Genomic DNA, 16,112 nt, shown 5'->3' with positions numbered 1-16,112 from the left:
CTTGCCCAATGGGTTTGTCAGGGCAGAATTTGTGCAGACCTAGTGCAGAGACTGAGGAAAGAGATGGGTCCGTTTCCTTGGCAGCACCAAGAACCCAGAAGCAGGCAGTCAAATTTAAGTTGCCATCTGAACAAGCAAAAGAAGCAAATGTAGGCCTCCTGTGACCAATGGCTTGCTTATTTTGGGCTCATCTCTGGCAGAATCAGAGCACCTACCTCCATGAGTCATGCTGAAAGGTAGACATATTAATTCACTGGACTTCATCATCAGTTTAGGAACATTTCTTCTTTTACTCTATTTGTAAGTTATAAAATTCAACAATTTGCAGTTGACCTCTGCGAAGTGTTATCTTGGAGATTGTCCCACCCTGCTTTGGGACTGGCATCTCCTTTATGGGGGATGATGATGCATAAATTGCCACACTATCAGTTCATCTAGCCTAGTATATTCTACTCAGGCAGAAGCCTTTCCAATCGCCACTATCTGAGACCCTTTCAAGTGGAGACACGTTCACTCCGCCTACCCCAAACTGGTGCCCTCTACATGTTGGACTACAACTCTCACAATCCCCAGCCAGCTGGCCATTGTGTGTAATGATGTCCCAACATTCTTTTAATAATGAAAAGCAGGCTTAGGAGACGTCCATTTTAAGTAGGGTAGGAGGGTGCTTAACCTTTTTGTGGCCATCATTTTTTTCATTCAATACCTCCTCCAGCTAGTTTCTCCTCAAATCCCAGCATCCAGAACTGTGGGTTGCTCCACTTTTTTCAGACATCTGTGTTTTAAAGCCTTACTCGGCATTTCTGGCACAACCTGGATTTCTAATGAACTGTCAATTGGCAGTTAAAATGATTGACGCATTGGGATTGACTCTGGTCATGAGTATATATTCTCAGATAACCTTTTTATGACATTGCCACAGAGATTATCATTTCTTTGTAATTTCTACATTTATAACATCACAAGCCCCCTTAAGGAGAAAATGCGGTTTTGCAAGAGTATATACTTTGTACTTCAAAATTGCAGATGACAGAGTGTGAATTCATTCATCAGAATAAAAATAAGCAAGGTTTTTCTAATAAGATCCCATGAGAGTGCTGCTAAAGGTGAGCATCCCTATATTGAATGACAAAGGGAGAGAGAAAATACTAGAATTTCTTCCTGCATCTATAAACATTGTATTCCTACCACCACCTTGTTTTATAAATGATTTCTGTGAAATACCCTCAATGGCATGAAAACATTTCCTATATTAAAATATATTCTTCATAGTCATTAAAAAAAAGTCTGTTCTCTTTCAAATGTGCTGGGAAGCAAAGGATTACATTCAACTATGGCATTGCTTACTGGACAAATATATGACTTTTGCCATTGGACATAGATAGCATTGAACTGCTACCTGATAGAATTGTAACTCAGGAAAAATGATCCATTACACAAACATTTGTCTATCAAAGCCCTGAAGTGTTTTTTTTTTAAGAGGAGGGGAATAAAAATGTATCTGGAAGACCATGGGGAAACTAGCTGGTTCCTGTTTATCACTTGCTAAAGAACTGATCCAGTTTAATCTCAGAATGCCAGTATTCTCAGAATGCCATTTGTTATGCCACAAGTATGTTCTTACAGTCAATCATATATTACTAATAGTGATCTCAGTTCTATGAATGCTGGGCCTTATGCCAACAAATAGCACCTTCATGCAGAATAGATTACTGGGACTACTAGTCCCTGGGGCTACTGAGAGAAGGCAGAAGAGAGGATGCCCAGGTCTGGAAGCTCCTGCCATCATTTCCTGAAGGGACCTTTAATTGGCCTGAGAGAATTACTGTATATTCTGGTGTTTGTTTGAGGGTCAAAATCCATTCCGCCAGCCCAGATCTGGATCTGGTCTGATATGCTTTGGTCACCTTCTCCAGGAAAGAAAAACAAATGGGCAAATGCATTTAGCTTGTGACAGTCAAAGTATTAATCTTGCATACCCTGAAAAATCCGAAGGTGTCATACTTATAATTTATGAAACCCATTATAGTAATACAGGTGCTGGACAAAGTCTGGGAAAATGTTATATTTATTCATGTTTAGGACACAGTATCCACCTATGGTTACGCTAAGGTGAACTAACACATTATATGGCAAATGAGTGCACACATTTTGTTTGAAAGTGATAAGATGTGAATATGCTGCCCCCTACAGGACAAGAAACTGTATTCATTTACAATAGGGTGAACAGATATGTAGGTGTGTGTCTGTGTTTACATAGACACACACATATAAATTAAGCTTCAGTTTTCAGGCTGTCCTAGAAGTACCTTAACAATTTGGGGCATATTTTAAATTCTCCCATTTTGAGGAAGAGGTGTACTGATGGGATGCTGTCTGCTATGTATGGATCAAACGTCAGGGCTTGAATACAACCCAGCATGTGAAGTATCTGTCTCTCTCTTTGTCTACACACACACATGTACACATGCATGGACAGACATGTATATTAATCTGAAGGTATTATGTCAATATGAACCACAAATCCTTACCCAGATATTTTATCCCATAAAATATCCCATGTTTTATCCCATGTTTTTAACTTTTGTAAACTGCCCAGAGAACTTCGGCTATGGGGCTGTATATAAATGTAAATAATAATAATAATAATAATAACAACAACAACAACAACAACTTCCTCACCCCTTCACTTCACTCTCTAGATTTGGGGACATACCTTCTTGTGTTTTAGATAGCACTTGGTACTTTGCTTGCAATATTTTTTACTGTTATTATTTTAATTTTTATTGCAAAATTTCAACAAAACAAAACATAAACAGGGGGAAATGTCCCTACACAGATTTGAATATATCATTTTCAATACATGCATATGAAGTATATGAAAATAGTTTTCTAAGAACTGTACATAAACTTCAACAAAGGCAAACCACATATCCATATAAGTGCCCATTTGTAAGTGGATACCAATATATACCACCTGTTGAAATGCTGAACATGTTGTTAAGTCCCGGAACCATTGCATTATAGGAGGTCAGTATTTATCTCTCACATTGTATGACAGTATTTTTATTTTAAAATATAAGCATTTAAACTTAGGTTTTCAAAATGTATACACTGGTACCTTATTACTGCAAAAAAACAGTTTGGCTTCTTTTTTTCTTTATCCAGGTTGCTGATCAGGGAACATTGCATGCTAAGAAAGCCCAGGACTGCATCTACATTACACATCAAAATGAGTTTAACTGCCATCATTTCCCAATAGAAACTCTTTAAAATGTACTTTTTGATGACTGGTTCATATGTTCCCCTCAGCCACTTGTGAATGTGCTTAACAGCTAGTGCGAGTGTTCTACCTGAGGCCTCTTTTCATAGGTTGCACTACTCATAAGAAGAGAGACACTAAGCATTTCTACTTTGGAAATGCACCTTCTCACGGGCACTGAGCAGTGCAGGGCCAGCCCAAGACGGTTTGCTGCCACCCCATGTATAGAAGCCCACCAGACTGGCAGTTGAATCTTATTTCAACTCTGGCTGCCTCTACTGCAACTGAGGGCTGCTGGGTAGATTAGGGGACACAGGGCAAGCTATGCAATACACATCTCTGTCCCCTAACACCTTGCCACCTCTACCCTGAAAAAGCTGCCTAAGGCAGCTGCCTCAACTTGCCTAATAATAGAGCCGTCCTCTGTCAATGGTATTGTGAGTTCCCTACTCATGTCAGTAATGAGTACATCTGCCCCCAGAGGCGCAGAGCATTGTTGTGTGGACTTGAGGCCCACTCCCCCAATGTCAAACTTGGTGGCGTCATGGTGTGGGGAGCAGTGGTGTAGTGAAACCAGGGTACGCAGGGTCAAAGCACCAAGACTTTTTGATTGGCAGGGATGATGATGTCATCTGCCTCAGCTGGGGTGGGGGTGGGGGTGGGGAGAGAAATGGATTTTCCCAGCAACAATATACAATTGTGAGCTATATCTGTTGTTGTTACACAAACTATTTTGGGGTGGTTTGATGTTGAATGGGCAATTTAGACCCAGCTTTATGAAAGACCTGCTCCTGGTGGAGATGAAAACTACTAGGCCTGGTTTCCTGATATGGATCAACAAAGCTGTTTGCATTTTGGGACTCACACTACTATGGGGAACTGTCACGATGAGTGTCTGCACTTCCAAATTTACCACTTACACCACTGGTAGCAGCTAAACAGTCTATGGGTGAAATCCAGTTAAGTTTTTCCACTGACACAATTGCTTCCATCAGCAGAGCCAGGAAGCGGAGTGGGTAGTAATACCTAAAGCTACAACATGCTGATAACAACCCCCCAAATGGGCAAGCTTTCGAGATCTCCAGGTCTCTTCATCAGAGATCATCAAAGTTGCCTTTGTCCAAGTCTTTCTGCAGCTCTGCCAGACAACTTTAGAACTGTGTTAGACTCCCTGATCCACCCCAGAATTAAGCGCTCGATCCCTGCTCTCACTCAGCTGGCGCCCCTCTCCCCTTCCGCCTCCTCCCAGCGAGCGATGGGCGGAGAAGCGAGCCGAGGCCTCCGGCAAGCACCGCCTCCTTCTTGCCTTTCTTGTGCCTCGAAGATGGCCGCAGCCGCTACTTTCCCAGCCGTGAAGGTAAGGCGCCTCCACGCCGTTTGGCACCGCGCGGGACGCACACGCACACACCGGCTTTCCTTCTCACTTGCTTTCCCTTCTTTGGGGGCGCCGTAGCCCCAAAGGCGGGCGCCCCGCCTCCTCGCGGCTGCTCTCCCGGGGAAACAGGCACCCATGCGGGGCCTCGGCACGAGGGAGAGAGATCGGCGCGCCACGAGCTCTCCAGACCGGCTCCAGAGTCAACCTGGGCCTGCTTGAAAGAAAGTTCTCCTCCGGCGAGCGCCTGGATCCCGCTCACCTCCTGGCACAAGCGCCTTTGTCTGGCTTTAGGCGCAATCCTTCGCGCGTTCAGAACGGAAAAGTCCTACAACTCCCAGCATCCCCCAGCCTTGGACTGATCTAGCAGCTCCCTGGGAGTTGTAGGGTTTTTTTGCCCTGCCGAGCAAGAATTGCTGCTGCTGCTGCTGCTGCTGCTGCTGTTGTTGATGATGATGATGATGATGATGATGATTAGCAGCGCCGGGGTGCCAGTCTGGAAGCCGTGCTTCCTCCTGCAAGCCCGGGGCTGTAATCCTGGGCATGCCTCCCTGGAAATAAGCCTCGCACAGACCTGCACAGGATCGCCCTGTTAAAAGCGTGTGGGTGAGACTGGTTAGGCTTCGTGCTGACTTGAAAACTGGATTCTAGGTCTAGTGCAAATTAGATCCTGGCTTCTCATGTTTTGGACTACAATCCCCATCAGCCCTTACCAACATAGCCAATGCATTGTAGTCTAAAATATATATTGAGGGTAAAATCCAAGGTAAACCCTACTTAGAGTAGACCCATTAAAATGAATGGAACTTAACTTAGTCATAACTTATATGTCTCATTCATGTCAATGGGTCTGCACGACATAGGGGACTCATGTGGGATTCTACCCTGTGTTGCCTACCCCACTTAAATCCTTTTGCTTCTGGTGGGATTTTACTTTGCTTATCTCTTCAGCACCTTATTCCATTTTTCTGTCTTTTTTTGAAAACTCAGAGCTTTCTTCCTGCAGGGAACGCACCTCATCTTTATACTGGGTTGTACACCGTAGTATAGAATAACTACCCCCTAATGTCAGTTAGAATATAGTTGCCCCATTCATATGTTTGCTTCTCTCTCCTGTTACCACTTTTAGCAATTCAGCATAAAAATACACAAAATTTAAAACAATTTAGACAACTGAAAACAGTTCCAATAGAATACTAGACCTGTAGATGGCTAAACAAGTCTAGTGTAAACATAAGAAGAGTCATACTGGATCAGACTAAAAGTCCATCTTATTCAGCATTCATTTACACAGTGGCCAACCTGCTGCCTCTGGGAAATTCATAAACAGGACTTGAGTGCAATAGAACCCTCGCACTCAAGTTCCCCAGCAACTGTGTACATAGACATTCTTATTTATTTATATGCCGCTTTTCAAACTACATTTCCCAGGCGGTGTCCAACATTGAAAGAATCAATTAAAACAAAATCTGGATTCCTGAGAGTGGCAGATTGATGATAAAACATTCAAAAAGTAGGCCAACAACCCTGTGAGGTAGGTTGGGCTGAGACTGGCTCAAAGTCACCCAGAGGGTTTCCATGGCTAAGTCGGGACCAGAACCCGGATCTCCCGACTCCCAGTCCAACACTTTAGCCTTTCTTTGAGTAACTTGGTTCCAAACCTTTCAGAGATTTAAAGGCCATTAGCACCATCTTGAGCCCTATGCTTTAATCACGGCTGCTGTGCCTTAACTGTGGCTATGTCAGTATATGCCACCCTTACTGTGTTGGTTTAACTATGATTTTTACTCTGTAGGAGGAGGTACTCTTGCTTGCTTGCTCATACTGATGAGTTGGATGTATTACTCCACAGAAGGGGTTTCCCCTGATATTCTCCTGAATCAGCTGCATTGAAACAGAGTTGTTGTTTTTATTTATCTAAGGTGTTATAAAAAGGGGAATAATAATTAAAAAAAAGGATGAAACAGAGTTGACGCATAGCTGTTCAAAGTGGGTGAATACAAGTGCAGCCTTTCCCCAACTGGCTGTCCTCCAGATATGTCAAAATGCAACCCCATCACCCCTCGCCTGTTTCCCCCCTGAAATTCCACCCCCACACAGGGAAGAGTTTAAAAAAGGGGGCGGGGAGTCCCCATTGACACCAAGGTTTAATCGTTCCCTCACAGAGCATGCTTGTCCCAATTCGACTCAGGACTGTGTGCAGTTACGCTGGAGTCCAGGAAAAGATCAGGCTTAGCTGTACTCACGCCATTAGCAGAATGTATCATTTGGCCCTTAATACACCCTGACCCAAATCCAGCACACTGTTAGTCCCATTAGTTTTTCGTAGAAATAATCGTGCATAACTCTGTGCGCACAGTCACGTAAACCTTGAGGTCCTCATCTTTCGTCCTTGTCTGATGAGAGCCTTTTTCCTTGTTGCGTAGGAGTAACATTCATTCCTTAACCATTTGGGCAAAAATGTCCAGGTTGCTGCTTCAGCAAAAATGGAATTCAGCTGATCGCGGCAGAACAGTGGCCAAGCTCAGAAGCCAAATCTAGCAGCTTTGTATTTCTCTTCTAACTGCAGATGAATAGCCTGCAATGGTAAAGAATAACTAGTTAACGCTCCTGTGGTTCATTGCAACGGCAGCCACAAAGCCCTGAGCCACACCTGACAAGGTTGACTTGGCAAGGTGATTGAACTCCAAGTCTGTGACCACCTCAGTCAGAGAGAAAATTTGCTAAATTGTCCTGATAGCCCAATGCTGGACCATACACATATGAAATTGAAGCTCAGTTTGACTGGAGGCCTGGCAAGGGAGAGGACATCCTTCTAGATTGCAGCAATTTCCCCTCCCCAGCCATCAGGGCTATGAAGGTGGACGCAGCTGGGAGAGATCAACTCCTCCTCTTCATCCACCTGAATCTCAGTGGGATGTGCCAGACTTAGGGTGACCATATGAAAAGGAGGACAGGGCTCCTGTATCTTTAACAGTTGTATTGAAAAGGGAATTTCAGCAGCTGTTGTGATGAAGAGGTGTCAATTTCCTCTTTATCACAACAGTTAACGCTGCAGGAGCCCTGCCCTTTTGTATCTCGTCCCACTAGGCAGGGCTCCTGCAGCTTTAACTATTGGGATAAAGCGGGAATTTCACTAGGTGCAGCATGCAAATGACACCTGCTGAAATTCCCTTTTCAATACAACTGTTAAAGCTACAGGAGCCCTGTCCTTCTTTTCATATGGTCACCCTACCAGACTGGCAGCCTGTTTTTGGAGCAGGTTGTGGCTAATTAGTATTTGGTCTTGCTGGCATTCAGCGGCAACCCAGAGGTCATGTTGGTAGAGCAGCTGAAGTAGGGTGACCATATGAAAAGGAGGACAGGGCTGCTGTATCTTTAACAGTTGCATAGAAAAAGGAATTTCAGCAGGTGTCATTTGTATATATGGAGAACCTGGTGAAATTCCCTCTTTATCACCACAGTTAAAGCTGCAGGAGCTATACTAGAGTGACCAAATTTAAAAGAGGGCAGGGCGCCTGCAGCTTTAACTATTGTGATGAAGAGGGAATTTCACTAGGTTCTCCATATATATAAATGACACCTGCTGAAATTCCCTTTTCAATACAACTGTTAAAGATACAGGAGCCCTGCCCTCCTTTTCATAGGGTCACCCTAGCTGAAGTCACTGTGGATGGTGGAAAGAGCAGAAAGACGGACAACCACTCTTAACTGGCCTGACTAATCTCTGCCATTGTATTTCCCCCTTGCCCCAGGGTGGTGTTCGCAAAATTGCCCTGGCATATAATACATTGATGAATGCATACATCTTTTGAATCGGTTGAGTAAAGAGTTGGGTTTTTGAACTCATAAGCTGCATAGGGCCAATTGTCTAAGGCAGGGGTGGCTAACTTGTAACCTTTCTAGATGTTTTGGCATACAAATCCCATCAGCCCTAGTCGACATAGCCAATAGTGGGAGTTGTAGGCCAAAAACCTGGTGGGCCACGAGTTGGCTCTACCTGGACTAAGGCTCCATAAGCTATGGTTCATGAAGCTGTGGGTGAGTGCCGTGGTCACATGCTTCTTCCTTGCCCCTCCCAGCTCAGCCAACTTCAGCACTTTGCTTCTGGCTTGTGCTAAACTAGAGTTTTATATTCAAACCAAGAACCTCTGGCTTAATGTAAGCTAGAAATGAAATGTTGAAACGGGTGTGTGCAGCAGGGGTGAGAGAGGAGAACTTAACCACAGTGCTCATCCACACCTTCACAAACAGTGGTTTATAAATTTTTGGATTATTGTCTGAATGTTGCCATAGTGGACCAATCAGTCTATGGTTCCACTGTCACTTCAGCACCGCGATCCTATACACATTCAAATGGGAGTAAGAGCCCATGGAACCCAGTGGGATTTACTTCTGAGTAAACATCCACAGGATCAGGCCACATCCAATAAGCACTGATTCAGTGACTCAGCTTGTAACTGATCAATCTGTGTGAATTAGCCTTCGCTTACTTCACATATATTTTAATTTCAGTACTTTTTGCATACGCCAGGAATTAGATGCTCACTTCAGCATGCTGTGCTTTCCAAATCCTGCCTTGTCTTGGCTTCTGCTTTTGCTCAAAAGGAAAAAAAGTGCTTCATTTAAAACAAAAAAAAAAACAATTACAAATGAGAAAATGTCTAGCTCTGCTGGTTGCAGAGAACAACCGTGAAACTGTGGCTGACTGCCTTCTGAAGGTTCAATAGCAGAGAGGCACTTTTCTAATATTTTATTTATGTATTTTAGAAAATTTATATCCTGCCTTTCTAGTGTATTTACAGTGCTCAGGGCAGCATATGGCAATTTAAAAGTACAAAGCAAAGCATAAAAAGTTAATGCTGCAATAAAAACAGTAAGAAAGAGACAAATATAGCAGGTAAAACAGCTTAAGGCTGCAATCCTATACTCACTTTCGTGGACATAATTCCCATTGAACTAGGACTTGCTTTTGAATATCATAGGCTGTTGGGAGATTTAGGCCCCATTCAGACAACACGCTAAACCATGCTGCTTAACCACAAAATGGTTAACGGAATGCATAATGCATTCCATTAACCATTTTGTGGTTAAGCAGCAGGGGCAACTGTGGACTGAATATTGATTAATATGGGAGAGGGGGTTTGTTCTGCACTTGGTGAAATATATATGTGTTGGCTTCATTTGTTGAGTTTAAGAGCATATTCGTGCTGATAGGGTTAAATCTGCTGCTAAAATCTGCTGCTAAAAGCAGTGCCATCAACGAAAGTCTACTTCATCTCTGCAGCTGACTCCATACCTCAATATGTTCTCTGGAGGGCTGAGAAACCCTCCGGAGCAGATATTATAACATAAGAAGAACCATGCTGGGTCAGACCAAAGGTCCATCTATTCCAGCACTCTGTTCACACAATGGCCAGCCAGCTGTCAACCAGGGACCCACAAGCAGGACGCGGGTGCAACAGCACCCTCCCACATACGTTCCCCAGCAACTGATGCATATAGGTTTACTGTCCCTGATACTGGAGGTGCGAAAGCAAGGAAAACCCCGTAGGGGAGTAAAAACTAGCCAAAGGCAAGGGTGGAACCAAGTAATCTTCTACAATAATATTATTAGTAAAAGTTTTATTAAAGTGCCAGGTGCCTACACGTTTTGAACACGGTTGCGTTCTTCCTCAGGGCTTTATAACGTTAGTGCAGTTGTCTGCAGAAGCTGCTAGGCACTTTAATAAAACTTTTACTAATAATATTATTGTAGAAGATTACTTGGTTCCACCCTTGCCTTTGGCTAGTTTTTACTTTCCTGGTACTGGAGGGGCAACGCAGAAGACTGCAATGAGGAGGAGTGAGGGAGAAAGTCCTGTCACACTTGTGGATGTTCGCTAGCATGACATTGAATTTAACCCATAATGCATTGCTGGCTACACTTTATTGTGATCTGGTTAAGTTTATGATGTGCCTGGGCGATGAGAACAAGAGGGAGAATGGGGTTTCTTACACTGTGACAAGGGAGAGGAACTTTGCTGCTAGCTTTGGAAATGCCCTTCCCTCAGCAGTTTGACTGGGGAGGGCATTTTCAAGTGTTTACAGGGCATTCCTGGGTGGTTGTTTAAAAGCAGAAATGGCTCACTTGCTGCTCGTAAGCTCCACAAATCCCTGACAATTCCTTGGTGAAACAATCCAGGAATTGCTGCATTACATGTGAATCAGGGCTCTGTCTTGGCTCCCTCTCTGCATTCCGGGTTACTAACACTGACCTACCTTACAGTGATGTAATGTTACCAACAATATAATATATGTGATGCACTTTGCATACTTAAATTGATACGTAAATGAGAAGAATTAGTGTCTTAAACTGCTGCAGATAATGGGGTACTAGGTCTTCGTTTTATTATTATTACATATGTATAATTTTATGTACAAATTGTTTTACAAGTGTTAGTTACTACGTTCATCTTTATGTAAGACATTAAAATAACAACAAAAACAATTTTACTGGTTCTGATTTGATTTCTTCAGATTCATTATACAGTATGTTGGAGAAAAGGGTGGCCTTGTTGTAACAACAGTTTTTGTCCTGTAGTTGAGGAGAACTTGTTTGGGACTAAGCATCTCAGTCCCATAATAATTGTGGCTTTTTGAGCATTTGAGCTTCCAGATTTGAAGATAAATACAAATTACTTTAGTGTTGGAAATAGCAAAGCTATCTCCCCTGTTTCTATTTCACCACAGTTGATTGTTTGTCTGCACTACCACACCCGTGCCACAAGATGGCAGCAAATAAAAAGAATATCTCCTTTCACCTATCAGTACTCTTGTGTGCTTAGATGTGTCAAGCAGAGGCTACATTGTTTATTTAAAGCAAAGCCTACACTGTTTACGTAAATTGTTTTTAGCTATTTACATTGTTTTATTTTTTCTTTGTTACTTTAGACTATTTTTATTATGTCGTATTTTGTATTATGCATTGTTGTAAACCGTCCAGAGGTCTTTGACTATGGGACAGTATAGAAATTAAATAATAATAATAATAATAATAATAATAATAATAATAATAATAGAGATAACAAGGATTGCACAGGCTTAGTTAATGAAAGATTCTAATTTCTAATCTAATGCCATAGAGCCTATGCAATTGCAAGTAGACAGGATCTTTTTGTTGTTGTAAATTTCAATACTAAAGAAGTTTGTATCGAAGGTAAAATGGAATATTCTATAGCTGTTGCTCTTTATTTATTATAAGTGTTCGTCAATATAATTATGTGGATGGTTTTTTAACATCAGTTTATCTCGTTCAGGGGTTTATTTAGGAGAAAACATTCAAGCATAAGAATAATTTGGTTGTTGTTCTTCCTTCTAGAATCATTTGTATTTTGGGGGAGCCATCTTGGTTTTTTTTGTTTTTTGTTTTTGTCTTTTGCTGTTGTTGTTGTTGTTGAGGTAGTGGCCCTGGATCTGGAAGTTTATTTTATCACTCAAACTAACCTCTTCAGAGGTGGTCAGGCTCCGTCGTAAACTGGCGCCATCTAGTAGCAAGGGCATTTGGCATAAGGTGAGAAAGAACACAACTACCGTATTTCTTCAATTCTAAGACACACTTTTTCTCCCCATATAAACATCTCTAAAAATGGGATGCATCTGAGAATCGCGGGTGTGTTTATTATTTCTTAGAATCAAAGCTTTTTTTTCTGTTGGTGGTACTGAAATTAGTGTGCGTCTTACAATCGATGGTGTCTTAGAATTGAAGAAATACGGTACATCAAATCAGGACCCTACATGATGACCCAGTTCAGATGACATACTAAGCCATGGTGATTAAGCATTTTGAGCTAAACATTATGGCATAGCATGTCATGTGAAACATGACTTTAGCTTGTCCAGTGAACCATTCCTAACCATGGTGACTACATAACCATGGTTTAAACACACTCACTAACTATTTGCTGTAAAAGGGTTAGTGGCCTCACCATGGCTTAGTGTATTGTCTGAACAGGCCCAATAAGGATTCTTGATCACAAAGAAGCAAAGGACAGGGTTGTATCTCAATTCCCTAGACCATGAACAGATGCTGACTGAATTGACAATTGAATCTTACTTCAGTGCTGGTGATTGGATAGCATCCTCCACCACAACTGAGGCAGCAGATAAGTTCAGAGAGTGGGGCAGGACAGACCATGTGGCATATATTGCTCTGCCCTCTAATAAAGGGAAATGGAAAGTGTGTTCATGAGGAGCGTTCTGCCTCTGGTGGTCACCTCACTCTGCCTAACAGTAGGGTCATCCTTGATGACTGATCCAACTCATATTTATTACTTTTATTAAGACATTTGTATCCCGCCCTATAACCCAAGGATCTCAGGGCAGCGTACAGACAAAATATACACCCTGTTCTTACCTGCACTGTCCAGAGCGCAGCGTTGGGGCACAGCTAGTGGGCACGATCCCATTCCCACTCCACTCGTGCAGTGGGTTTTTGATTCCGAAGGAGAGAGTAGGGCCATTGTGTTGAAGCACGTGGGCTTCAAGTTTACAAATATGAACATGATGTTGATATATTATATACCTGTTACATTGAATACAAAGTCCAAAATAGGTGTAACATTAAAGTATAAAATATCTTTACTTCTTAAAACAAAAAATGTTTTGGGGTGGCAGTGATATACTAGGGGCCCTGTACAGTTTGTGGCAGGGGGCAGATCCCATACATGGGCTGCCAGTTAACCACCCGTATCTCATAGGACAAGGCTGGGCAACCAGCCATCCAGATGTTTGGGGTTACAATTCCCATAACCCCTGACTGGCAGCCATGCTGGCTGGGACTGATGGGAGTTGTAGTCCAAAACATCTGGAAGGCACCAGTTTTCCTACCTTGTTACAGGATAATGATAGCAATGCCTGATAGCACCATTTGGTACCATTTGAAGGCCGTCCATAAAAATCCTTTCTTCAGGCAAACCTAGTCAACTTTAAGTTAAGTGTGAGTATTGTTGGGCTGAATAGTTAATTCCATTATTTTGAAAAGCGTTGGACAGCCTTCCCTTCCATGATGTACTTCAGAGATTCTTATCCCAGGTGCTCCTTGGAGTTACATCACTGGTGACCATAGAAAAGGCCTTTTCTGTTGTCATGGTGGTAGCCAGATTGTGGAACGTCCCTAAATACGTTTTCTTGGCTCCTTCCTTGCTATCTCTTCAGTGCCAGGCAGTGTCTACCTGATGTCTTTTCACGTTTTTTCGCAATATCTGACAGACTTCAATATCAAATAATTTCAGTTCAACCTTCTCAAGGTCTCAGAACGAAAGGGCAGGCATATCCCATCAAAATACAGTTGGAGGTTGTGCAACAATTTTTTAACAAGACAGTCTTAACACTCATGTGGCACTGAAGTATAGGAAGTGCACAAAGAAGCAAAGAGCATTTAACATCAATTGTTTACCGATTAACTCAACACTGCAACGCTTTATTGATAACTAAGCTCCTAGGAAATTTTAATATCCTCAATTCCCTTACAGTCGTTCAAGTTTTAGGTCAATTCAGTAAACAAAACAGCATGCCAGACTTTTATAAAGACTTGTACTCCAACCAAATATTTGTAATATATACAGATGTACACACAAAGCCACCTCAGATATAGAACATGGCAAGACTTTTGAGCAGAAGTGGTGGGACTAGCTCACATTTGTTCCTCTTCCGAGGATGCTTCATGTTCTGTAGAGTAAGGAGGCAGAGGACGGGCTTTTTGTCTATGCTTTCCTATTCCGCTGCATCCTGGCTCCTCATCGTCAGAGACCTAGTTCTCTTTCTCTGAATGCTTTGAGGACTGACAGAAGAATTCTCCAATTCCTTTTTGCCATGGCAGAATTGGTCTCACGCACACTGGGTTGCCACCCATGTACTTACTCTCAGCTTTCCGTGATGTAGGAGAGGAACTCACATTAGCATTTCCAGAGCCCAGCACTTTACAGGGGTGCCCTCGCAGCTACCATTTTCTGGTAGGCTCTGCCAGTCCCACCGCAGTCCACCTTGGTCCGCACCATTCCTATGCAAAGCTGGAAAGCGAGCGGAGGAACCGTCTCAAGCAGTCACCGCATGCCGTTCTGGCTCCCGACCAGACTCCTATCTGACAGACTTTGATTTGCCACTTCGCTGCTTTTGTTTTAATGTAGATTTTAATTCTCATCTTTGTTTTTATGTGCTGCTTTTACGACCTCTTATGCGTTTTCTATTTTTGCGTCTGTGTTGTGTTTAGTTTTATTGTAAGCTTCCTTGAGGCAGTCTGGTGATACGGTGGTGGGGTTGAAATACCGTCAGCCAAATAAATAACAAAAGAGCCATGTTATGCATAGTCAGACTATTGGTATATATAGCTCAGTGCTATTGAATGGGAAGAAGCATCCCATGGTCTTTCCCAGACTTGCTTTCTGATCACTTTTAATTGGATTGGATGCTAAGCACTCTGCTGTGTGTTGATTGCCTGGCATGCTGCAAAGTCAGCTTTTCTTTTCTCGCACAGTCTTGTTGTTCCAGAAGAAGTTGGATTACAGATAGGCTGCCTTGTTATAGAACCGATGGCTTCCTCACTTTGCAATTTGGACTTGGATGTGGATACTACAGTGCAAAATAGATTCATCAAAGGTGTCAAATTTGTCATTTACCCATTTTAAAATATTGCGAAGTAGTGACTGGTTTTCTCATGATGTTAGGGGATTTTCGTGCTCATAGGGCTGGTGATCCTGTTGAAGCCCTGGCTTGAAGAGACTCACCAGGATGCGTAGTGGATGGAATGAGGAAGCGACTTGGGTGGTTGACATGATCTCCCCCAGGTTGAGCTGAAGTAGCTCCCCGATTTTCCAGGGAGCTTCGGATAATGATACGGCAGGGATGATGTCTACAGTGATGGTGGAAAAGCATCTGGTGAATTCTTCCATACAGTGACTAGAGCTCATTGTACAGCCAATATCATGGCCATGATGGCAGCCAAGAGACCTTACATAAAGATTAACAAAACATGAATCCAGATATAACGTGGATGTGTCTATATCAGGGATGAGGCAGGAGATGTTGTTGAATCTCTATATTTTAATGCGCTGAGATAGGGGTATAGAACATCTGGTGCAGGGGACCAAATCTGGTCTGGGGTGTGTGTGTCCCCTGACTACCAAATGTTAGATGATTTTTTGGCTTTTGTTCAGTTTTGCCCCTATTCTGAAAGATTGAAATGCTGCTCCTAAGGCTTATGTATTGGTAGACGCTGACAGACTCTCATATTTTTGGCCCCTTTCCTTGTGCCTTTGCCCCCACTGAAATGTGCCTCCTGAGATGGTCTCCAAAAAACGGAATCAGCCCTAGGGCTGAAAGAAGTTCAATACCCCTGCACTAATACTGGATGGGGTGAGGCCCTGATGAAAGATGGGTGGGCTGGGCATAACACCCTAAGAGCCAGGGGCAGGAGAAGACAGCAGGGCAAGGGAAGCAGCC

The 16,112-nt window shown here is 42.8% G+C and overlaps 1 protein-coding gene across 1 annotated transcript in view; it reads left to right on the top strand.

Annotated features, from left to right (window-relative positions):
• The first annotated feature begins 4,573 nt into the window (after positions 1-4,573).
• Positions 4,574-16,112, top strand: part of MTAP (methylthioadenosine phosphorylase) — a 31,161-nt gene continuing 19,622 nt past the window's right edge. Inside the window, exon 1 of the mRNA XM_063129215.1 lies at positions 4,574-4,619. Within this exon, the coding sequence (XP_062985285.1) occupies positions 4,587-4,619 (33 nt within the window). The 5' untranslated portion in view covers positions 4,574-4,586. The remainder of the gene's footprint in view (positions 4,620-16,112) is intronic.

Source organism: Elgaria multicarinata, chromosome 6, assembly GCF_023053635.1.
Source record: "Elgaria multicarinata webbii isolate HBS135686 ecotype San Diego chromosome 6, rElgMul1.1.pri, whole genome shotgun sequence".
NCBI lineage: Eukaryota > Metazoa > Chordata > Lepidosauria > Squamata > Anguidae > Elgaria > Elgaria multicarinata.
Note: the sequence above shows the minus strand (reverse complement) of the source record. Positions and strands in the feature narration are given on the sequence as shown.